The sequence below is a fragment of the Falco punctatus genome (assembly GCF_963210335.1).
Source record: "Falco punctatus genome assembly, chromosome: 2".
Lineage (NCBI taxonomy): Eukaryota > Metazoa > Chordata > Aves > Falconiformes > Falconidae > Falco > Falco punctatus.
In genome coordinates, this window is record NC_137581.1 from 78,205,693 (window position 1) to 78,231,021 (window position 25,329).

Consider the following 25,329-nt stretch of genomic DNA (forward strand, 5'->3'; position numbering starts at 1 on the left):
CGGCCTCCGGATTGGCCAGCCCATGTCACGTGGCCGCACCTGTCCCCGTTTCCCCTCGCACAGGCACTCGTCCGCTGCGCCCCGCGTGTGTGGGAGCTGCCGCCGCGGCGCGGTGCCGCCCGCCCGGGAGGCTGGTTAGCGCCGGGGAGCGGTGCCGTGCCGTGCCCGGCCGCGGCATGGCGGAGAGCGGCGCCTGGCTGCTGGTACTGAGTTCCGTCTTCCTCTGCAACGCTCTCAAGATCCTCCTGCCCTCCTGCTCCTCCATCGTAAGTGACGTCACCGCGCTCGCCCCGCCCCACGCAGGGAGGGGGCCGCCGCCGTTACCGCATGGGGGCCGCGGCCAAGCGCCTGCTGCCTTCCTCCCTGCTCCCCCGGCCCGGGCGGTGCGGCTGCGGGCGGGCCTCGCCTCTGCCCGCCCGATCTCTGCCGCCGGTGCCGAGCGGCGGCCGAGGAGGGGGCGGTGGGGCCGAGGCCCGAGCGGTGCGCCCGGGGGCTGGGGCGGTGGCGGCGCCGTTTCGGCCGGCGCCCGTGCCCGGTGAAACCCGTAACCCGTCCCCAGCCGTGACCGGCAGGGCCTAGTCCTGCTCCTCGCCTCGGAGGAGGAGAAGCAGGAGGGGCCGGTGCTGGGAAGAGCTGGAGCTGGTGACACCTCATGCCGTGAGGGCGGGTGACTCTAGCAGCCTCTATCAAGCTGGTCTTTGAGGCAGAGCACTGGGTAACGAGCGGCTTAAACGATGCTCCTGAGGCTCTGGTCCGTTGGACGTTGCAGGGGACACAAAAGACAGCTGGGCGCAGCCTTCCGTGTTTTCGACAGATGGACACGTCTGTTGCTGAGAAGGGAGATCAGCGGCTACAGAGATTAAGGCGTTGGGCATCATAGGAGAGAACCTCAAGTGGCAATCACTGAGCAGGGTGCCCCCTGGTCTGACCTTAAGCGTTTCTATGGAAGCGTGGGTAACACACTTACGGACCAACAAACTCGTGTCACTGCCAAATACACTCACATGTGAGCAAGTGTGCCAAAATCCCCGTCTTTCTGCTCTTCCATGAGAATAACTTCATTGTCACGCCCCTCAGCGCACACTGTTTGATGATGCATAAAAATCCTTTACAACGTAAATTACTCCTAGAAGTTTGGGAAGTTGGACTCAGTGTTACTGTAGATGACTAGTGAAAAAATTTCTGCTCAACGTTCTGCTGTGGTTCATGATGGGAAGTAGTGTAATGTTGCTGTTGATTGCAGTACTGAGAACATTGTGGGGAAAAAATTACACGTGTCTTGAGAAAGCTAGAAAGATTTGCGAAGGAACGGCAAGAAAAATATTTTAGGTTCTTTGTATCTTCATTTCTATGGTAAAAAAAGAGTTGATTAATCAACAAGCAGGTGGTGCTTCATGAAAAGAACGTAAAAAAGTAAAAGAAAGGGAGAAAATGCCAACACGTGACTACCTTTTTACATTTCAGTCAGAAGGAAATTATTTTAGCCAAGAAACCAATAGGAAGTTATAAGAAAACCACATTTAAACACATGGGCAAGATGTAAGAAAAATAACTGATGCAAATTTGTGTTTCTGGTTTTGCGGTAGTGGGAAGATACTGCACTAGAGGGATTCCACCTCTCAGCCAGTATGGCAATTCGTGCATTTCTAACAGCCCAGACTAGGTAATCTATAATCGAGAGGAGTAATTCCTGACTGGTGAGCTGTGCATTATTGATGAGGTCTAAAATTGGGCTTCAGTGAATAAAATTTCCACGTTAACTAGTTGAGACCTTCGCTGAGGCTGCTGGAGCTGGAAGTGGTGAATGGGTAAGGGGCATCATTGGAGCTGGAAAGAGTGGTGATGAAAAAGGAGTGCTTCCCTGGTCCTTCCTCTTCTGCACGCCAGGTGCTCATCGTCCGAGCAGTGCATGATGAGAGTTGCAAGGAGGGAGGGCAGCGGTTCAGCTCAGGACACAGCAGCAGACAGGGACTGGGAGGTTTGACAGGTCTTGGAAGGCAAACATCATTGAGAGTGGGGAATTTTACATTACATGAGGAGATGAACGCAGAAACCGAGAAGGGAAAGGCAGTTAACCATAGTTAGAAAAGTTGAAAGTCACTGCCCTACAGGGATGGTAAAACCCTTTTTGGCTTGCTTCAGTCAGAACAAGAGAGTAAACATTTTTTGGCTTATAGAACAGATGTCAAGCCAAGGTTTTCCTGTGTCTTGATGAAAGGGCCTTTTTTTATGAGAGGCTTTTGAATGTGTAAACAGGAGATTGTACTTTATACATATTAAAGAATATCAATGGAGTTCTGGGTAAATAACTGATAATATTTCTTTACTTCTTAGATATCCAGATTGTTACAAAAGGACGCAGAGCAGGAATCCCAAATGAGAGCTGAAATTCAGAACATGAAGCAAGAACTCTCAACCATTAGTATGATGGATGAGTTTGCTAGATATGCCCGTCTGGAAAGAAAGATTAACAAAATGACTGACAAGCTTAAAACTCATGGTACAGTGCAATGTTTACTCCCTTTTCTAGTTTCTGAAAAACATTTTGTCGAGAGTGTCTTCAATTAAGTATATTTCTCCTCACATCCATTTCCAGTGTTGACTTACCTGGTTTTTTTTCTTTAAACCTTTTGGAGAGCTTCCTTTTGTTTTCCAATTGTGTGTAGTTCTGCCTACACTGACAAGGAAGTGACCTAGATTTTAATTTTTTCTTTCAAAGAATTTCCGGGGCTTTGCTACGTAATTACGTACTCTTTCTCAGTGATGCTCATCACTGAATCATGTTTTAAGTAAGTTGAGGAAGTCCTCTGCTGCATATCTCGTATCACTGCAAAAGGATGCATTGCTTGGGTGGGGCTATTTAGTTGGTGTACTATAAAATGTAAAGATCTGTCAGGTAACCAGATTAGATCTTTCCTGTTACTTTGCAACCCTGTTTGATGTTATGCAGCAGCTTCTGTGATAAAACTGTAGTGCTTTGTTTCAATTAGGATTTTATAGTAGTATATATAGTCCATTATCTCATGGTAGAAAGTACACGTAAACCTTTGGCACCAGAGCTTTTGCTCTTGTTTTTGCCCAGATTCACTAACTGATCTGAACAGGATACGGGACGGATTTGCTTTGTCTGCTTCCTCTGTGCAGAATGGATGGGTGTTTATAGGCTCCTTGCTTGGAGAAAGGACAATATTTACAACTGGCAATTTTATATTGCTTTCAGTAGTATAATTCTTAACCCAATAATTTCAATTAAAATACATTTGAGTAGTTTACTTAACTAACAACATTGTTTTAGAAAACTTCAGGCCACCGTTACGTTTGAAGATGCGCTTTCTTCACTGGGCTGCTTTATATTGGTCTGAGGTCCTGTAACAGAAGGAAAACAGAAGGCATGAGGAGTTTTAACACTAAACCTGACCAAGATTCATTCAGCGAAGTCATAGTCAAAACTGTGTGCCTGAATGAAATAAGGCAAAAAGTGCATCTGCTAAAGCCATCATTCTCCCCTTTTAGGAAAGGGAAAAATTTACTTTATGCTTCATCTGAAGCAGGTTCTTAAATTAGTAACCACAGTGACTGTTCTCATTTGGGAGTAGTGCTCTTGGTTACGTGACATTTCTCTGTTTACGATATATCAGTGTTTCGAAATTTTCATTGTAGCATTAATAAGAAACTATGGTGTGATATGGACATAGCACTTTCTTGCAGAAGGGTACTTTCAATATAGCTATGAGTCGTTTGAAATGAGACTTTTAAACAGTGTAATGTCCTGATTTGAAGAGTGAAATATTAATAAATTACTAGTTTTGTGTAAGTGTAATTCACTATTATAAATAATGCAGAGTAGTATTTTCTTTTCTTTTAACAGTGAAAGCACGAACTGCCCAGTTAGCCAAAATAAAGTGGGTAATAAATATTGTATTCTACATCTTACAAGTAAGTAAATATTTTATTATGAATACAAATGACTAAACCAAATCCTCAGTAGTGTAACAGTTCTCTCCTGTGTTTATTGGCTGATTTGTCACACAGGTGTTTGGCCAGACTTTGAAAAGACCTTGTTGAAATAGAAGGGAGAGATATTGCTGATAAGGTCTGGTAATTGTGAATAGGAGTTTTGAGTTTCATTTTAGCTGTTTCTGGTTTTGAGATAAGATAGGAGTTTGTCCTAGCTCTTTAATCACTGTTTTGGGTGCGGGGGTTTTATTATATATGGCACTGGACCCAGGAAAGTTCTGATCATGCCAATATATTTTACTTATGTTTTGAAAACAAAATACACTTTTGCTGAGGATGCAAATTTCCACTTAGGCCTGCCACGCATTTCCCTACAGTGCCCCATCAGATTGTCTCTGTAGTTCAGACTCAATGCCAAAGAGTTGTCCACTAATAAGGATGACTAATAAATGGTCAAGCTGAAGATGTCCTTAGGGTAATGTTAAAGGGAGTTGGATTCCTAGCAAGCAAGGATTATGGCTAAAAACAGTCATCAGAATTAAACAATTACTATTCCTATGTTTGTCTACGCTAGATCGGAACCAGGGTCCCAAAAGAAAGCAGTATTTTCCAATGCCTCACTGTTGTCTCTTAATATTGTGTAGAAATTTAAGGCCATACTGAGTTTAAAAACAGTTTGAACTTTCTTAAGAACAATGTAAAGTAACAAAGAAACCATTCCCTTTGATAAGAATTTGTAATTTACTGTTTCAAAATAGCAGTGGAAATGTACTTTGATGTGTATTAGTATCCAAGCTAATAAAAATTTCAATTCTAGGCTGCCTTGATGATCTCTCTGATTTGGAAGTACTATTCTGAGCCAGTGACAGTGCTTCCAAGCAAATGGCTTGCTCCGCTGGAGCGCTTGGTAGCCTTTCCTACGGGGGTAGCAGGTAAGGACTGCACATTGGAAAAAAAAAAATTCCCAATCCCAGGCGGATGCTAGCAATGTGGTGTTGAAGAGCATACACATATTAAAAGCACTGCTCCTGTTTGTTTGTTCTGAGTCCCCTAACACAGGGGGGAGTTTCAAACATTTGATTAGCTGTTCCCTGTGTATTCAACTCTTGTTTATTTAACTGGTGATGAAACTGGCTGTCATTTTTATTTATTCTCAAACAAAGCAGCTTTATCTATATGGAATAGACCCTGGAGCAGATTTCAAATGAGAAATATTTTTATATCAAGGAGTCCAGTGAAATAGTAGAATTGGGTTTAAAAATGGGCAAATACTTGATAGATCTGTATCACTTTTATGTGTTTCTTACAAATTGCTGGTGTTTCATAGTAGTGTAACTCCAGAGTGATTTACATACATTCTCAGCATTTTGTCCTGTCTGTTCCCACCCTTTTCCCCATCACACCTCTGTTGCATTTTTACCTAATTAAATACTTTTCTTTTTGGCAGTTTAACAAATTAATGATCAGAATGACATACCAGGTTGTAAACGCCTGTTTCTGAGTGAAAAGTGTGCTGGCTCTGTGTAATGGAATAATTAGACAGCCAGAATAACAGGACAACGTAGTGTGGAAATTTACCTTCAAGATAAAATGCTGCTGGTGAATGTTCACAATAGGCTTGTAAGTTCTAACTGCCTTAGAAGGAATTCCAAAATATGTTGTTGGAATTGTATCTTTAATAGCTGTCTACAAAACAATTTGTATCTAGCATGCCTCCAGGGTAAGGGAAAGGTCTGCTGCTGTGCAGGGGAATAGTCCTTGGAAGATGTTCATTTGAATAGCATTTGAAGGGATTTAAAAATGTTCACTTCCATGTCTGCCTTCAAATAGCCTTTTTTGTCTTGGCTGATAATCATAGTAAAGAGTTTGCTTTGAATTCTAGGTGATGAACACAAAAATGCCTAAAAATCACCATAAAGGTAGTTTCTTCATGTGTGTGCTATGAATAGCTATGTATTCCATGATAACTACGTAGCATGATTCTATGTAGCCTGCAATACGGATGTGCTGTGTATTCCAGTCAGGCTTCACCCTCTATTCCATCATAGAATACAAATTTCTGTGCTGCTAGTTGGAACGATGGGACCCTTTAAAACAGCAATGCAAGGCCTCTGAGTCACTAGCAAAGGTCTTGGTAGCATTTTTCTATATAGCTGTACGGGGGCAAGGGGAAAGGAGTGGAGTATGGATTTATTACTTTTATAAAGACTGATTTAAATTTTGGAGGAAATTTACTTTTTACCTCTCTCAAATCTTAAATTTAGGTTCTAGCAAAGTATTCCGTTACATGCCAAGCGTTTAACTTCAGCACTTCAGACATCTTCTGTTAGTTACATAGCAATTGTTTTTAGCTGTGGGTTGTATATACCCCACTTTGGCTCATATTCGTGTTATTTGGTACTGTTCTCCCTGATCTTCAGGTTTCTTGGAACCAGCATGGAGTTAGCTGCCATCCCTTGGAGAGAGACATTTGATATAAAAAGAAAGATCTTTTGTTCCTGTTCACCTCGTAACTAATTTGTTCCATTTTTTACACTTCCAAAGTTGTTCTCAGATGCCTGTGTGCTTCAGGGTTATTGATGCAATGACTTAAATCATGTTTTGTATCTCTTACAGGTGGCGTTGGAATTACATGTTGGCTTGTGGTTTGTAATAAAGTTGTAGCTATCATGCTACACCCTTTCAGCTGAAGGAATCCCACTAATCCATGGAGTCCTCAACTACATTTTCATTACCACTTTTTTAAATGAATAAGAAAAAGTAGAAGGAACAGTTGTCTTTCATGAAACTAGGTCTGAGATCATCTTTGTAACTTCATTTGGATATCAGTCAGTCTTTTTGATTTATTTTAACTTCCCTGAGTTTGTTTCTCAGTTTAGTGGTCAGTTTTCAAAGAATAGCATTGCTCTTTATAGAACCTTATTTTGTGTCTATTTCAACTAGTATGAACCATGGCAGAACCATAAGACTTTGTCATGGCATGCATTCACCAAAATCTGAAAGTGTAGCATTTGTATTTTTAAATTGGAAATGCAGTGGCATTAGGAATTCATTTGGGAGCCTTGTTGTTTCTTTTATAATATGGTAGTTTCATCCAAAGGTGGGATTGTATTTGGTGACAAGTAGTACCAGAGGATAGAGGCAGGTGGTTTGGTTGGCTTAGGGTAGACAGAATTAGTTTCCTTCTTGGTATTTTTTACAGTAGAAATTATGTATTCTTTGGCTGTCCTAGAAAATGTGTTATTGATACTATACGCAAATCAACTTTTTATCTCGTAAGAGACTCACTCAGTTGCCAAATACAGGATAGCTGGATACTTTTTCCTCCCTGACTTTTAAGATTCTTTGAATACTTAATTTTTTTCCTACTTTTACTGATAACTGACCTTTCCTTCCTTGATATTTTTTCTGCTTCCCAAACTGAGTGAGAATCACTGAAATTATTTCCATCCATGTTTTGGGAGGAAAGGTCTGGCCAACTTTCTCAAGCTCCATGTGAATAAAGAGGAAGCAGAAGGCAGTGCTGTTCCTTCAGAGGACTGAATTTCTAAAGGCTTTAGCAAACGTTAATGACGGTCCAGAATAGCCCGAAAAAGCTATGTAAATGTAAGAAGGCAAATTAGCGATTCAGATGTCTAAAGTATTAACAGAATGGTAGCAAGCAGGAGGACAAGGGAAAACAATTTTCTGTTTAGGAGTAAATCCTTCTTGCTGTATTTAGGTACAGGAAACAGCCATGGTATTTTGAATTTAAAGGAGAACAGAATTCTTCCTGGTACCGTGCCTGTGGAACAGTGACAAAGTTGCATTAATCTTCCATGCCATGGTGATCTGTGACCCTGTTGTTGCTGCCCCGTAAGACAAATGAGTGGGTGTATAAAGTTCTTGTTCCACACCTCGTTTTTTTCTTTGACATGAACCTGAACAAAGCTGACAGGAACACCTTTCCCTCTCTGCAGGGCTTTGGCGATTCTGCTTCAGCTTCCCTCTCTGTTCAGTGGAATGTGTCTGCTGTGTTGTTTCAGGTCCTTTGCCTTCCTGCAGGAAGAAAGGTGCTAGGACCCCTCCATAATTAGCACTGCGTTTAGAAATCAGTTCAAAAGGTCATGATACATTGTGTGGATATATGCCTGAAATATTTTTTAATGTTAATTTTTCAAAAAAATGTTTATATTAGGGATTACATTTAGCCAACATGGAAATAGATGCAGTAAATATCAAGAAAAAAATGTGTTTGAATGTTATGTATAATTGTTTTTTTATTAAAGAAATAAAAGTTTTTCAACCCATCTCAGGTTTTCTAATCTATTTTTCAATGTTAATTAGAGCTTTCCTAAAAAAAAGAAAAACAAACACCAAAAAATAAAACCAAAACCCAAACCAACAACCCCTCCCCCCAAAAGGACTAATTTAATTTTTAAATTTTTTCTGTGTTCGGGACAGATTATTTAGCAATGATAATGACATATTTCTGAATCTAAAGATGTGGCTAATGATACTTCTACTTGGCTTGTTAGGGAGTATAACACAGTAAAGTCAAGAAAAGCTCATTTAAAATTTTCATGGTGGTATCTGCTGTTTATCCACACTTAGCACGGGGTCACTAAACACCCAGTTTGTTGGCTGTTCTAGCCAAACATTTGGGTGAGTACAGGCAAAAAGGCTTTTGATCCCCTCATCCGTAGAAATAGGAGTGTTGGCTTATATTCGCTTGTTTGCATTTAGCTTTGGGACAGCAGTAAAGACATTGCAGAAGTATGAGTAGTTTGTAGAGGAGAAATACCTCCTTTTCTGACTACACAAAGTCATGCTTTGAAACCTGTCCACTGAATTTCAGTGCAAGTATTTGAGATTTAAATGTCCCAATCACCTACAAAAGCTTTCTCAGTATAATTTTTTTAAGGATTTTTAAGTGCTACTGCCTTTTAAAATTAATAGAATATACATAATTTTCTCTTCATTTTATCAAGCGTTTCATGAATTACTATGAAGAACAAAACATAATCCTCCTACCCTTGCTTACATAACCTTAAACACAGGATTTTTAAAGGCTTTTTGAGAGCTGGATATGCCTGACTTCTCCTAAACAATAGTTTTCTCTTGCACATTCATCTTTGGATGTCAGCTGTGGAAGTTACCAGGCAAACGGCTTTGGTAAGTTCTAACAGTGGAAAAGAATGAAGCTTTAGAGCTTTGTAATGCTAGTGAAAACAATGTAATAGCAAATTATTTTTATTGTGTATGAATTCTGGAAGCTATTTCAGGAGTGAAGAAAATAAATTATTTTCTTCTATTGCATTGTTGGAACTAACGCAATAATGAACCTTATAAAAGCAGATTGCTCACTTCAGCTACCTAACAAATAAATCAGCTTCGCAATCCAAATCGCAGAGGGAATGTAAAAAACCTGGAAATTACAAAACAAGGACTAGGACACCTGATAACAGGTAAAAATGTTGTCATTGTTAAGGCATTCATGGTAAGACACACAGGCATGCACATGCATGCCCATGGATCAAAAACAGAAGAGTGGGGGTTTTGTGACAACTGATTTGACTCATTTTGGAAAAATTATTGAAAGAAATGGTCGGTTCTTGTAAGATTTAATATGCATTTAATGAAGGTAAACCCATTACTTTTAAAAAATGTTTTAAATGATCCAGATTTCTAGATGAAAGATAAGTTGATGTACTTAATTAAATTTATCAAACAAAATAATTAGTCTGTGTATTCTCATGAGGTTATTCATGATGATGAGTGTTAGATGCTGGACATTATGAACTAGTAGTGGTGGTTTGAAATGTGGTTTGTGTAATCCTGCATCTTTTCACTTCCTTTTCTTCATTCCTCTCATGTTAGAACTTGAATGGTTGTCCCTTCAAACACAGCCTGGTCCAAAGAGTTCTTTCATAAGACTATTTCCTTTCAGCAAATGTTATATGAGCACAGCCTTCCACTTCAGTGGAGCTGTCCTTCTGCCTTGTTTTGGTATCTTTACCAAAAGATGGTTCATACAGCCCAAAGGAATTTTTCACTTTTGATTCAGCTGTTTCACTGTAGTCCTGACCTGCATGTCTATGGTTGCAAAGACTGCCTTTTTTTGGTTTTGTATCTGATGTAAGTGGCCCATGATGCAAATTATCAGTAGCTTTGGGGGGTGGGGGTGTCAGCCTAATGAATGTTTTGTTTCTTGGACCTGGAGTTACACATTTACTCTCTGCCTTCTCACTGTTATTTAGTTTTATTTTTTATTTAGCTTTTTTTCTTCCTTTTCATATTCTTCCACTGTATCTTTCTCTTGACAGTTATCTTTTACACTGTCACTTAGAGGAGTTTGTTCAGTTTTCATCAGTTTCTTCAGCTCCTGTTTAAGCAAATCTGTCTTTTTTCGCTCTTTCATAAATTCCAAACAAGTGTATTCTTCTGTCAGCAGTCTACTCTCTCTGAAATACTCTGAAATGTTGTGGGGTTTAGGAATGTTATTAAATTGCCTAGGAATAGAAAGAGTCATGAAGCATTAATGAGAGCAAGTTTCACTTCCTTTTTCATTGCCTAAATTGTTATTATTGATGGTATTTCAATCTTGAGGGTTATGACAATGCTATTTACTAGTAAGTAGAATAGGATGGAGCAAGATTTAAACACAATCACTGTGCCACTGAATATAATCAGTAGTGGCTAAATACAGGGCTAGAAAAGTCACATACAGTGCAATGAAGAGACCACATGAGATCTGACCTCTAATTGTCATTTTCTTGTTTTTAGATGGAGCTTAAATGTCTGTATGATTTTCTTTCCCTTAACTGACAGCACAGTTGCTGGTTGCATAGAGCAGAATATACATAGAATGGAATATACAACTCTAACCTATAAATGAGTTGGTTCCATTTTTAGTGGAAAAAGGTATGTGTATACTGAATGCCTATAGTAAATATTTCCCTGCTGTAGGAGATAAATTGTAAAAGGTTCTGTGCTTTGGAGGGACTTGAAAGACTACCTCCAAAATGAGATCGAGTCCAAGCTTAAAGAAGTATGAAGTTGCAGTATGTCAGTCTAATATCAGCAGTGGGAGAAAGCTGGAAGAGAGTCTGGCAAACAGTGAGCAGAGAGAAGATTCACAGGCAGAATCAGAAGACTTGTGTTTTCTGTCAATTTTAAAAGGGGATTTCAAAGACAAATGTTGACTCTGGTTATCTGGTGGGATCTGGAAAGGCTGCAGGCTAGGAAGTCGGAGTACAGAACTCAGGAGTTAACACATTCCAGATAACTGGCTCTGTTACTGATCTAGTAAGTGACCTCAACAGCCTGTTTCACCTCTGTAAATGTGTGACCTGTAGGTCACATTACGTTTGTTAACATTTGTGAAGTATTTAGCATGACAGTATTCAGATCTTGGTTCTTTCTACAAGACTTACCCGAATGAAAATAACATGAATTTTTTAGAAAAAAAAAAAAAAAAAGCCTTGAAAGGAATAGATGCACTGGCTCTGTTCTCTAGAATTTCTTCAAAATAAAGGTGTTTATAGATGAGTCCTTTGAATATAGCTTTTATATGAGAACACAGTCAATGGCAAAAATTTAGATAAAATCTATTTACAGTGATCACTGTAATGAGGAGATACTCCCAGCCCTTGAAGAGGTCCTCTTCCTTTCTTGGCAATAGATCCTGAGCCAGAAAAGTATGTTGACATCAGCTATGATGAAGATTCACAACCAACAATTTGAGATCACTGTTTGCTTAGCATGGAATTAACAAACTGTTAACTAAAGTATACTTTTACAGATAAAGCACGGACTTTTTACCAACATGACCAGGAACTGCTTTTAGAAGTACAGCAGCATGAAGATGCTTTATGCTGTGGAGCTGCTCTGCTGTCAGTGCAGCACTGCCAGCAGTGGATTTCAGTGTCTTAATACATGATTTTGTTGAACCAGTTCCTGTCAGTCAGGTGGCAGCTAAAGGCTGTCAGGCACATGGAAATTACCAATACCATTGGTTCATTCAGCTTTTGAAAACGTCAAGTAAGTTTCTGAGGAAAATGTTAAAATATACCTCTACGTGTTCTACTAAAAGTTTCTGGCTTCGGTGTTTTCTTGGTCGATTGCTTTTCTGTTCTGCATTGGGCATCCATGTATGCTTCATTTGATTCTTATCTTCTAAAGACTTTTTCTCCTATAATTGGTAATTAAAGGTACAAATAATGAGGGAATACTTGTTTAATGACTTTTAAAAGTGCACAGTGCAGAACTTATAAAAATATTAATAATTTCTATTACTATTATTTTCTTATTTTTTATCACAACGTTTGTCCTGTGTATTTTCTGCAATATAATTACATTCACACAAAACCCACGTCCTAGAAAGTTAAGATGGGGGATCGGGCTATTCAGGCATGTTACTGAAACTCGGGGAATAACATACAGCTTAGCTGAGAGTTTAAACAAGGATTGGATTCAGATCTTTCATACCTTTTTTAGCTGAATTGGGCTTTTTTCTGTTTCCTGAGTTTGATACTGTGACAGCAGCAGCGATCTGAAGCTCTGTTTCTCTACTTGCACTGATCTGTTTATACTAAGACCTATTGAAAAGGACAATCGTTAGTAATACAGCAGACTCCAAAATTATATTGTTGATATAAACAAAAGCTACTTTTTGATGACTGATAATACTGGTATGTGACCTAGGATTTAAACTTTTTTTTTTTATGTATGTCTTAATGCCCTTCCATAATGAAATTCTGCCTAATCTATAAATGTTGAAACTGGAACACAAACATAACTACCTAGACTTTTGAGCATTTTCATTTGTACATCACTAAATCATATGCTTAAGTTTTAGATCTACAAAGTCCAGTTCAGATAGAACATGTGGAGCCAGACAAATGTATGTATACCCTAGAGCCCATATGGGCTTAATTTGTGGGGTAATATTCTAACATAAATTTAAGAGGTCTGAGCCTTCAGGTTCCTAAATTCAGATCTTACAGAGTATAATAAACATGCTTGCTTTTATGCTTTCTAACTTGGTTACTCACCTTTCTCAAAGTTAGGCACTTATGTAAGGCTTTATGGAACCAAACTCTTCAGAGGAAACGCTTAACACTGAAATATCTATGCTCTTTGAAAAGACATTGCAAGAGAATGGTTGAATGAAACATTTAAAGAAATAGCTGAATGGAGATGGGATGGGGAAGGTGAGTATATTGTTCTTTTATTCTGTTTTTAGAATTAATTTTGACATGAGTACGGTAGCCGAGAACGCTGCTAGCAGAGGAGCCAATATGTGAACTTACTTACCTGTGTGAACATTTGACCTTATTCCCAGTTTTGAGCTCTGAAATCAGAGGAAGAGTCTCCATAAATATGATGATTTTCAAATGATTGATGTTTGGTGGTTAAAAGGATGTTCATAACTTTGAGGCTTACTTTTGAAGGAATGACTGATGATGTGGAGGGAATTAATTTTCCCTTTCGAAAGGCAACCACCAAGTAGTTAGTTCAGCTTTTTCAACAAATGCCAGCGGAGCGTTCCTCGGATTCAGAACTAGGGGGAGCTGTACCTCTAGATGAGCTGGTGTGACCTTCCCACAACTAAGCAAATTTTGCTCTCATGCCGAACTTATGAAATGAATGGCTTCATTCAATTGATCCATTTTATTTATGTACATAGAGCTTTCTGATAACCTAAGCAAGGTTACTTTCAGGTATTTATCAGGAGTGTTAAAAAATGCAGCCCCACATTTATTTTTTTCTTTCCTGCTGGGTAAAAATTCTTGCAAACTCAGAACAGAAAATAATTACTTGAAGAAGTAACTCTTAAGTCTGTTATAGGAAAATTCAAATCAATAGTGAAAAGAAAAAAGAATTGTCGGTAATTCCTGTTTTAGGTTTCTAAATCAACTTTCCATCTAAATCTTTTCCATTAACCGGCAAAGAATGAAACCTTTATTGGCCAAAAATACCAAAGGATCAGACAACTTTGAAGCCTCTTTGTTACAAAATATCAGGTCTCTCTCCAACTAAGCTCCCTTATCTTGCTTAAAGAAAATAACTTAAATAGTAAACAGTGATTTAAGTCCTGTAGTTTAAATAATAATATTGTACAAATCCATATGTGAGTAAAAAAACCCACAGCTGGTTGCGTGACGTAACTAAAACTGGAATTTAAAGCTTCATAAAAAAACGTGTCTGACTTGGAATGAGAAGTAGGACTTTGTGTTTCTTAATTTTACAACTTGAATTACCAACCTTTTCCCTGTGGTTCACTTGTAATTAAGGCAGAGTAATGGATTTGCAAAGGCAACAAAGAGGAGAGAAATAAACTGACTATGATAATAGTTTGTACTGATGCCATAATTTGAAGAATTCTGTGGGCATATGCAATATTTCCAGCAGATGTGCTTGCTACCATGGAAATTTCAAGTGCTCTTCTGTACCCACGTGAAGACTCCTTGAGTTTAGGAGCAAGAATATCTGACCAGTATTTTAAAGATGTGCTTAATCCAGAAAAGTCAATGTTCAGATCATTATCCAGAATCAAGGGTGTAAGTTTGTTGTGCAGTAAGCACTCCTTTAGGATACTGACAGCATGTTTACAATCCTGAGTAGGAGGCAAAACATTTTCAATATGGGGAAAGAAAGTACTTGAAATCTGTTTATTTGTTTCTGTATAAAACACATTTATTTGTAAATTATAGATACTAAAGCATATGACAATGAGAAATTTCTAAGTGCTTCAAGAAAACTATCTCCTTCAACATCTTTGTCCCAAACAACATTTGATGAATATAGTGAGTGCATTGGCAGCATAAAAGTTCTTGGCATGTATGATTTGTAATTGTTGCTCCCTTCAGTTCAAGGGCTGGCACCCACTTCTCTGAACACAGGCACCTCATGCTATTTGAGATGCCCTCAAGTATTCAAGGTATCCACATAAGTCTGACCGATACTACGCAGCACCGATGGGATGCCTGTGTCCTGCTGGAACAACTGCAGGGCCAGGCAGATGCAAGAGCATCTCAAATGGCACTGGATGCCTATAATTAGGCAGCTGAATCCCACACAAAGTTGCAGCTCCTGGAACATTTGACAGACAAGACTGCATATAATAGATACTCCTCCCCAATACCTGTCTGAGCATCCATGTGAAAGAAATACTCTTTAATAAAGAGCTTGCTTTCATGATAGTACCTTTTCTGTTGTTCTTTTCTATCATTCTATTACATTTTTCTAAATAACATTAATTCTGTGGATATAACTAATTGAGAGGATATACAATAACTGGGTTATGAAGATCTCTGGTTGCCCATTTAAGTTTACTTATGCTAAAAAGCAAAGGACCACTAAGGATAGACATTCTCTTTTCACAGATAAGCTGACAGTATCATCATCAGACTCTCCTTTAAAATTCCTAAACCTTGTATCTGAAAATTCCTCTTCTCCTTTCACCCCAACAAAATGCAAGTTGTAGGAGCTTCAATAAGAGACATTGAAGCATCTCTGCTATTCGCAAGTTACAAGGTCTAAGGATTTTAAAGATGAGAAAACAGTTTTTAAAGACACAATCAAAGTCATTATTTTTGCTTATATAAAAGCACTTTGAAAGTCTGTACTAAAACTAGGAACTTGCTACAGGAGGGTTGTTTGTGAGGTGCTTTGAGTTAGCAAGCCATGTGTGGGTATTCTAGGTCTACAATGGCCACTTCTCCAGGCCAAGTCAATGGCAGCTCAAACAAAAATTAGTCTGCAAAGCTTTGTGTACTGATAGCTTCACTTTGTAAAAAACAAATAGGCAAACAGCTCTTGATGCAAACAGACACAATAGCAGCACTACTTCTGTGTCATTGTTAGTATACTAAAACTACATATGCTAAATGCTATCCATGATGACAATTGGGTTAAATGTTAAAAACAGGTCATATATTTGTATTCATAAAATAAATGAGCAAAAAACCAAGCAGCTCTCTTTAAATTACATGTAACAGAATACTTTTAGCTCATATGAAAGTACTACATTGGCTTTTATTTTGGGATAGACCTCCCAGTCATAAATCAATGTAAGTTTCACGTAACTAAACAAAAAAAGGAAAATTAATACACACGTACGTTTTTCATGAAGTACTGGATCACTTTTGTCTTCTGGGATTTTAGGCATCCAATTTGAATAGATATTTTTTCCACAAAGTTGCCGATCCTTTTCCTATGAAGAAATAAACACGATTAATATGTGTTGAGGATTACTTTTTACCAACTTACTTTTGCCACATTGGGGAAAACTGTCAGTGATTTTGCTTTGTGCCAGGCCATGTGGTGCTGTCGGCATTTACATAAATAGGATTTGTCAATTTCTTTCAGAAGCCAAACCAAAATTCTCCCTTTTTAAGGCTAAGAACACATCTGTACACCTACATGATCTTTTTCGTAACACACTCTTCAGAAGACTAATTCTTCTTTAATGAGTTTTTCATTTGTTGTTCTGAGTTATTTTTTTTAGACAGTCATTTTTGCCTTTACTCCCTGTTTTTAAAATTTATTTATTCAGTGCCTTTGGTTACAATATGCTCAGTTCTGTTTTATAACCTATTGCTTGGGAGGTGACATAAACTTCACAGGCATACGTTTAAAATTTATTTAGCCAGAGTCCTCTTTCCTTACTGAAATCTATCTTAAACACAGAACAGAGATTTCAGTAACACTCTCACCGTATCAGCTTTTAGTGTGAAAAACAGGAGCTGCATTTACTTTGGAGATACAGGTTGTCCTTAATGTGTGTCTGAATACCTTGAATGGTCTGAATTAGTCTGATGCCCAAAACTATGAAAGTGTAAGAATAAATTCTGTTCTGGCACAGAAATAAGGTTAATAAGCAGGTCCGGTCTTCTTTGTGGTAAACCAACAGGTTTTGTAAATCTAAATATAACATTAAGAGAGGTGGGCACATAGAAAACTGTGGAAAACACATGAGATAGAAAAACATTTTCGAGAAAAGTTGAGAACTGTACTTTAGAATAATTTGTATTTTGGAACAGTTTTACATTAGTGTTCCTGGGACTATAATTACTCCTGTCTCCCAGATCTGCACATATAGAAGGAAATCAGACTCTGGCAGGGAAACAGCACTGCAAGTACTGTTTGGGGACTTTGATATGGAGACTGGGAAGAGCACTATACTTTTTTCCTTTCCGAACAGCTCACTGGGCTTTTGCTGCTGGGAAGCCTGGCTGCTGCCAGGTATCAGTAGGAAGGTTTCTGGACCTGATACATAAGTAAGAGGGACAAACAAAGCCCATGTACAGAAATGCAGATCTCCATGAATCATCAGGAGCTGCCTGTTCTGCCTTTCAGAATGTCTGGGAAAACTCTCCATAACAACAGATACTTGATTCTATTTAGAAATATATCCCTCGTGGGATTATTTAGAAATAATATCCCTAGTGGGATTAGCAGATAGATTGGTCAGTTCACACAGAAATAAAAAAAGTACAATTTATCTGTGTTTATATTGTTATACTTTTTTTTTTTTTTACTTTTAAATATACTTTTATATTTACCTGTGTTTATATTGTTTCACTTACAAACACAATTTAAAGTATTAAAAAGCCACAAGGGTTTTCATGGTTTTTTGGAATATGTACTGTTTTTCTTGTTTACAACTCATATGACATATCATTCATGGCATTTTGGTTTCAATTTCTATTTAGTGTCACTTTTAGGTTTTTCTGTGTGTTTGGTTTACAAGCATTACAGTAAGTGCTAAACTGGACATACCTGTCCCAAAAATATTTGTCTAAAAACTAAGCTAGAATTTAAACAAACTGTTGAAACATTTATGTAAGTCTTTTTGCTAAGCTCTAGTTTTGCAGATTGTAATATTTGGCTCATTTTGATTTGGAAGGGTTTCTGTAAGGGAGCTCATTTAAAGTTAGTAGATGAATATACTGACCTAGATTTATCAAAATAGTAACAAGTTGGTGTGGATTCTGTTCAAATTGTGACGCATTAATCTCTGTTTCGATTAGTTATTGAACTACTTTGAACTTTTGAAAAATAGACACTACAATAATTTCATCATATGATATTTTGACTTTTTTTGGTAGACTATAGACTCAACTAGGAAACAAAAATCCCATTACTAAATAATATAAAGGAGGCAAAAGCAACAGCTAACATTAAATACTTTAATTTTCTTGCAGGAACAGAAACCTGTTTAAAATCTTCAGTACCTTAATTTTTTGGTGAAGAGAGTTAATTTCCATTTTCAAGTTCTTTGTAATTATCGCAGCTTCCACAGCTTTTTTGTTCTCATTTGCCAGCTGATGACTAAAGGTGCTATTGTTCAACTTCAGCTGCTTTTCTAGGCTCTTAAAAAGATTACATATTTTACCATATGGATGGTACACAGTGTGACTGTTGAAAAATTTCAGTTCTTACCAGGTTTAAAAAATAAACATAATGAAAAGTAAGCTTCTAATGATTTTATTCTATTGTAAACAATGCACAAAATTATGAAGCATCTGCAAAATTACTTTAAAAATGAGAAAACCTGGTTTAAAACCTAATTTTGCTAAACAAAAAGAAAGTATATTTGGCATTCAAACATAACAAATAAGGCTAACCTTTCTCATGGATTAATGAATACAATAATCTCTGGAAAGTTAAGACAACATTTCTGTTCACACTGAGATCTACTAACTGACTTAGTGTAAATGAAAACTAGATAAGTTATTGAGTACTTGATGAAGTGCTTTATCATCAGCACCCAGTGCCATGCACTGAAGTTATGGTTACTAAAACTGTAAGATGGACACCCAATCCTTCATGCTCTTTATAGCTTCTCACTAGGACTTGTGTAAATAAAAAGTTTTCAAAAGAGGTTCTGAATGTAGTTGCTAATATTTTCATTTTCTTTCCTGTAATAAATGTATTTCAGACCTAGCTTTTCAGATGGTGAAATGCCTCTAACACTACCTGGCTCTTTGTTTAATTTTATGCATAATATACCCCATAGAAAATAGAAATTAATTCCTGGAGGACAATGGAAATTTCACTCTTCCTCTTTTGTATGAAAAACTGTATTCCTGTCTTTTTGCGAAGGGTTCAATAAAAGTAAAGAAGCATGGATATTAAAAGGAGCTGAATTACCTCCTTTTGAACTCCCACCAGGCTTTTACTACAGTTGCGTAATAAATCAACAATAGAATCAATCCTAAAATCTAGGACACTGGACTACTGCTTAATTCAGCAGATGCTCTACAGCAACTACAGTGAGTGACAGTAATTAGTGAATAGGAGATATAGGCAAGTCCATATTGCCCACAAGCACTATGTAAAAATAACAGTGCTAGCTCCAGATAAGTCAGCTTTGCTTGTTTAAGGAAATACATCAGCAGCAGCCTGGTGGTCTCCATGTATGACTAATCCTGTGCTTTGCCGTGGTAAATTCAGGTCCGTGCTATTGTGGCCAGATGACCCAAGCAAGCCTGGATACCCCATGCTGCTGGCAGGGAGCAGAGTAGATACTCTGCTGAATATTGCTCTCCAACTATATACTGTTTCTGACCTAACAGGGTTAAGGCACATAACTTCATTCCTAAAAGATCTTTATTCCCAGACAATCTACTCGTACATTTCTGCCAGATTTTAAAACACTGGAAGGGGGTACTACTGCAATTTTTAGTACCTTACACTCAGGGACAGCACTGGATTAAAAAGAATGTTCAATGCTACAGGATTACATCAGGTTCATTAATGTTAACAAGAAGCAGCTAAAAATTTTCCACTATTCTTGCACAGAAACCTCTGCTATTATTGTTGAACAAATACAATGGTATGCATATATTACCTGTATTCTCTTATCATTCACTTCTATTTTTTCTGTAAGGACTGACAATTTGTGCTCAAGTTCCTCTCTCTCTGCAAGAGCTTTGTCTTCTGAAAGCATGTGCAAGGTCTGCAAAGCATCTTTAGCTTTTAGCAGCTCTGCTTCAACTTTTCTGAGCTTCCTGGATGTCTTTCTCTCATCCTCCTGAGATGTCCTCAGGAGTTTCCTTAAAGCTCTCACCTCATTAGAATGACTTGCTAAAAGATCCGGCAAGTTGTTTTGTGAATTTTTGTATCTACCTATTGCTTTCGAGTGCCGACACTGAAGCTGTTTCAAAATATGGTTTTCTAAGCTTGATGCTTCTAATTTGTGTTGTAAAACAAATATTTCATTCTTCAACTCTTTAATTTTGTGAAGTCTTTCCGACGATAGTTGCTGAGCCATTATATTTTTTTTCTGGGAAATCATACTACTCTGCAGGCTTAAAAATGAAGAATTCTTTGTGGTATCTTCTCAGCCGGGAATTGTTTTCCTCCTGCATTCAGACCAAAGTAAACCAACACTGATATTTAGCAATCATTTGAGGCAACAAAATCACTGTATGTCTTTACTGCTCACATAAGCTCATCTACTGGTCTTCCAAGCTACTTAACTGTGGTATATTTGACAAAACAGCCAAGATCTATACTAAGACTACAATGTTCAAGTATTTCACAGATAAAGCCATCAAAGACTTCATATCTCTGTGCATTTATGTGGCTGCACTGTGCCATAGCTAACTAGGTTTATAGGAGGTCAAGGTTCCTTCTTTTCATTCTCTCAAGCCATTTTTGTTCGAAACAGCCACCATGTTCACTTTCCATTAATAAGGGTAACTACATAGATGGTGTCTTCTAAGGCAAACAGCAATAATACTCTGGGAATAACTTGGTAAAGTATGCTCATGTTAACACCATCAATGGAAATAAATTTTCTTTCTGTAAATCATGCAGTTCACTAATGTAGGCATGATCTGGAGACTGATGAACTACATGCAGTCCATCTAGAAAGATTCCCAAGAGGGAGCACCTACACTTTGAATAGGGATGTGATAGAAAAAACCAACATTGTAATCTACAGGTGTGCAAGAACTCAAAAAACAAGGTGATCACAATAGCATATGGTTTAATTTCTCTGCAGCTAAGATTTCTACCCAGCTTTCTGGAATTTTCAAGTCAGCTTTGAGTTGAATTTTTAAACCTTAAATGCTTATTTGTATAGAACTGTTATGCAGTTGTGTATACTGTTTCTATAAGCAATTGGAAAAAATCTTTATAGGCTAGCATTCCAAGTGCATTACTGCCACTTGCTCTTCTTTATGGCCAGCATCTGAGTGAACAACTCTAATTTTCCTTTCCTGAAACATAATTAGAATTTGAAAATAGCCAAGACTCTAAATCTGAGTGTGTTCCCCTTTTTCAGGCATATATTCAATTTCACTATAGCCCTCGACATTTCACAGTATTTTGCTAGAAGCTTTTTATAATAATTTATAGATCACATAACATTTTGTGGATAAAATAGACAAGGTCCTAACCTAAAAACACCAGAGGAAAAGGACAGATCTTTTCAAGCACTTCTGTTGAATTTAATGGGTGTTCTGCACACAAACTCCACAAGAGCAGGCCCCAACCAGCATACCCCACCGCAGATGCGAAGCAACATGAAATTGGCGGTAGAAAAAGTAGGGTGGACATTGCCTATGGCACCACCACACCATGGCCTCCTTGCTTTCAGAATAGTGGAAAGCCATGGAAAGAGTGTTATCGAAGAAGACATAGATGTATGGGGCAGTGGCTTCAGTGGGGAAAGGGCTCTACCCTGCAGCAGCAGCACCTATTGCTCTCTCTCTCCTTCCCTGCTGGCAGCAGCCGCACCAGCCTTCCTGTTCTGCTCAATTTCAGCCCAGCTTTGCTCTTCCCCTTCTCACAGCAGGGGCCGGAGTCGGGCCTGGGCCGGACACCCATGCACCTGGTGTGCGAGGCAAGCAAATTATAAGAGAGTATGAAGGGGGTCGGTTATACAATTCTGTCTGTCCTTTGCTCTTATTCCTGTAACACCTGATTCACACCACTATTTCAGGATACAAAGTGGATGGTCTTTGTTCTGATGGCCCTGCTGACAGAGAGAAAGCAGAGGCAAGCTGGTGGGACCTCGCTCATACAGAGAGAGACAACCAAGGTCAATGTGATAGCAAAAGGAAAGGATAAAAAGAATCTGAGATTAGGAATCAAAAGGAGGAGAGACTGTGATTTGGGCAGGGCGGGGCTGGGTTTTTTTGCATATGTTTTAAATGGATTAAGAAAGACAATCATGGAGGTTGAAGTAAACAAAAGAAATTGCAGCAGTCAGTTGAGGTCATACATGTTCAAGACCTGCAGGGAGCAAAATTAACAGGTGCTGTGGAAAAAAGTCACCAGAGGTAAAAACCAAAGTAAATGGATGGTATGCAAGCTTGTTTCCTCTTGCATGTACCTGCATATTCTCTGTAATACAACTCCACTGCAGGAAGATTGCAGTATGACCACAAATGTTGTCACACAAATATTTGCAGAGTAAGAACCACTGTTACATTACTACTTTATTTTGTCAGAATGGAATGAAAGGATGCAAAAGAAACAGGCAAAATACTTTCCTGCAAAAGCTCACAAAAATTCTACAAACTTCTGTAAGGGGTGAAAATGTAGATTGTAATTGTGGTCCTGGGAAACTGATCATTTCAAGTAGCCATGAACAAGCAAAAGGAACCACTTAAAATATCCAACACAGATACTAGCCAATAATGATTCTTCTGCTAAATAGATTTACAAAATCTGGCTATTTTTGCTGGTCTGCTAGTTTCATGCCAGTATGACTTTTTGACAGCAGCATGTAACTTAGATAATAGAAGAGATAATTAGTGTTTTCTCTCTCTCTTTTTGGTTGATTTGCATCTTGTAGGTTTGGTAGATGTAGATGAAATTTTGATGCACAGCAGGAAAAGGGTCATTGGTTTTACACTCATTTTTTGAGGTGGCATAGTGGGATCTAAGAATGTATGGGTCTAGCTATGAAAACATGGAGACATGAAGAGATTCTTCATTGTTAACATTTATGTAAATGGAATACACTTGTGCTGTATGGTCTTTCCATTGAAGCACAAACTTAATTTTACATGATACACCATGACTAAGCTAGCCTAAACGTAGCTTTTTTTTCTCTCAAAACTGACACTTTTGTGAAGACATATAATTTTTGAGTAACATTACTCAGGAAAGACTTTTTCATACTCATCATGTGATGCATAGTCTAAAGCAGAAATTGCAGTATATGTGCGAAAGCCATTTTCAGTTCCTCAGATTAAAATTGAGGAATAGGGATTGTAAAGGTGCTTCCACATCTCAGGTGATCATCCTGTCTCTAGGATTGCCAAGGACTGTAAAATAACACAATAGGAAATCTCCATCTCTCTTCCCTCCCCTTCCTAGCGTTTGAAACCTGATTTATTATTTTTCTTCACTGAAAAACTGTTTCCCCTGTCTTCCTAATTACTGAAAAAAATGCCAAAGAAAGGGAACAGCTATATTTCTCAAGAAAGCCTCATTTTACTACCAGCAGAAAACAAAGTATCTTTTTTATCATTTTGGGGGAAGATAAGCTGTCCTTTTCCCTTCTTTTTCTTTTTTTTCCTTTTTCCAGTGTTTTCTTCTTTTCAATTCCTGATATTTCTAAGTGTTTGATGTTTCTAGCTGTTTCAGAGCAAGTCACTGACAAAGCCCTTAGTATATTTAGCATGAGAATTTTCACTTCTGTATTCTCTACTGCATCACCTACAATCATTACCTCTGCTACAGCTGCAGCTTCTGTACTTTTATGCTTTGGGGAATCTTCAGCATCCCTGCTTTTTGTGCCACATTCTGACTTACTCTCTTCTACCACTAAAATATGGACGAAACAATCCTCTGGAGTTCACAACTGTGTTATGGTAGAAGACCTAAAAGTTGACCTCCATAACCTATCAGGAATCACAGTGCTATTGTTTACAGGTAACAAACAATACTAAAGAGTGTTCAGCTGTATTAAATGATGCTAAGAAATACTAAGCTACCTTTAAAAAAAACCCCACAACAGTCATTACTCTTTAACCCATTAAAATAATCGTGTGGTCTATAGTAAGTGGGTGAGTTTGTTTCCAGAATAAACTGCAACATGAAATATACTAGTTTTTATCCCAGAATTTTCTATGATACTGGCATGTATTTTCTAAAGATTTACAAGGTACTACCATTTCAATGGAAATAGAAACCATAGTTTACTTCCTGTAATGTATACATTTTCTCCATGATTAATGTAATTTAAAAGAAGTGTAATTGTATTTATGCTCAATACCTACAAAGTACTTTACAATATTATAAAAATAATTGTTCAATTGTCTAGAAACTAGGTATTTCTGTATTTTTATAGTATTTTTAGATTTCCACTTATGTAAACCCATAATTTAGTCATATTTTTCAATAATTAGATCACAAAATTAACTTCTGCATTAAAACAGAAAAAAAATACTTAGCTGCCATATTAACACCATAGGTAGAGGATATAGCAGCACCTAAAGGTGCACAGTTGAGCACCTCAGAGACTGAAATAAAGATTTTCTTAAACTTTTGGGGTGTTGTCTATTTTATTTGTTTTCAAATCAGAATTGTTTGTAAAAACAAAAAAGCTTGCAAAATAAAACCTCACAATGTAATAGAAGTGTCTGCACAATTTCAGAAGAAACATTAGGGAAAATTTCAATATTTTTTTAATGAAAACAATTTCTTCACAGCCTAACTGTACTTAATGCATTTGTTTGCTTTTGAAAATGCTGCAAGACACTTATCTCCATGTCTATGCACCCATATAGCTTGGAAAATACCACCTATAATCTGCTGTTGTCGGAGATGTGGTCCTCTGATGAGATGATCTCATTTTGTTTGATCAGGTTTCTAAGTAACATTGCTGCTTCCTCTGGAATTGTCTTTTCTCAACAGTCCAATTTTCAAACAAAATGAACTCTCCTAATCGTTTAGCTTTTTTAAAAAACCATATATTTAGCATAAGATACAGAATTCTGTCTAATTTTCCATGTCTTTTTGAATATCTGTTACACCTCAGTTTGTTTCCTTACTGAGGCTACTGGAGAGTAGAACAGAATACTTCATCCTCCTGGCAGCATTATGCAAATGCTGTGGTTGTGGTAAAAATTATTTCTTGGGATATGATTAAATCCATTTAATTTTTTTATTATCACATGAAGACGACTTAGAGCATATTTTTATAGATACAGAATTCTACCCAGTAGTAGAATAAGTTGTATATTTGTGGGGGTCTAAAAGGGGCATAGCAATTATGTAATAGAAATTTAAGGGGAAGTAAAAGGTTATTTTAGTTTAGATAGATTTTAACAAGTAGCCTTCACTAAAAAAAGAAGATACTTTCAGAGCATTCTAACTCCTTTGTTGGCATTTTTTTCTTTGTGGTGGTATTTTATTGTA

The 25,329-nt window shown here is 37.7% G+C and overlaps 3 protein-coding genes across 4 annotated transcripts; 1 reads left to right on the forward strand and 2 right to left on the reverse strand.

Moving 5' to 3' along the window:
• Positions 1–11: 11 nt before the first annotated feature.
• Positions 12–8,246, forward strand: GET1 (guided entry of tail-anchored proteins factor 1). Its single transcript, XM_080376688.1, has 5 exons — positions 12–266; positions 2,335–2,500; positions 3,869–3,936; positions 4,775–4,889; positions 6,574–8,246. Exons 1-5 carry the CDS (start codon positions 177–179, stop codon positions 6,645–6,647), a joined length of 513 nt encoding a protein of 170 aa, XP_080232814.1. The 5' UTR covers positions 12–176; the 3' UTR covers positions 6,648–8,246.
• Positions 2,508–23,399, reverse strand: LOC308059395 (lebercilin-like protein). 2 transcript variants are annotated; one of them, XM_080376677.1, is made up of 6 exons: positions 19,799–23,399; positions 18,180–18,317; positions 16,063–16,156; positions 12,427–12,536; positions 12,011–12,130; positions 2,508–3,366 (listed from the first exon to the last, which is right to left on the reverse strand). In XM_080376677.1, the coding sequence occupies exons 1-6, from the start codon at positions 20,243–20,245 to the stop codon at positions 3,349–3,351; spliced, it is 927 nt and encodes a 308-aa protein (XP_080232803.1). In that variant the 5' UTR covers positions 20,246–23,399; the 3' UTR covers positions 2,508–3,348. The 2 variants fall into 2 exon arrangements, with proteins under 2 accessions (XP_080232803.1, XP_080232802.1); XM_080376676.1 differs by lacking the exon at positions 2,508–3,366 and having other exon boundaries at positions 11,937–12,130.
• On the reverse strand, positions 7,129–10,468 carry LOC308059398 (lebercilin-like protein; the record flags this gene model as incomplete). The annotated part of the gene is given in 3 exon segments (XM_080376683.1): positions 7,129–9,878; positions 9,880–10,205; positions 10,208–10,468. Coding segments are annotated over 3 exon segments (630 nt in total). The 3' UTR covers positions 7,129–9,835.
• Positions 23,400–25,329: the final 1,930 nt, after the last annotated feature.

Excerpts from the sequence above, each read along its gene's own strand:
- GET1 (XM_080376688.1), top strand. The coding sequence starts at position 177 with ATGGCGGAGAGCGGCGCCTGGCTGCTGGTACTGAGTTCCGTCTTCCTC. Across the intron at positions 2,501-3,868 it reads TGACAAGCTTAAAACTCATG|TGAAAGCACGAACTGCCCAG; the intron begins GTACAGTGCAAT and ends TTCTTTTAACAG. Across the intron at positions 4,890-6,573 it reads CTTTCCTACGGGGGTAGCAG|GTGGCGTTGGAATTACATGT; the intron begins GTAAGGACTGCA and ends TATCTCTTACAG.
- LOC308059395 (XM_080376676.1), bottom strand. The coding sequence starts at position 20,245 with ATGATTTCCCAGAAAAAAAATATAATGGCTCAGCAACTATCGTCGGAA. Across the intron at positions 18,318-19,798 it reads TGAATGATAAGAGAATACAG|AGCCTAGAAAAGCAGCTGAA; the intron begins GTAATATATGCA and ends AATCTTTTTAAG. Across the intron at positions 12,537-16,062 it reads TCCAGTACTTCATGAAAAAC|GTCTTAGTATAAACAGATCA; the intron begins GTACGTGTGTAT and ends CCTTTTCAATAG.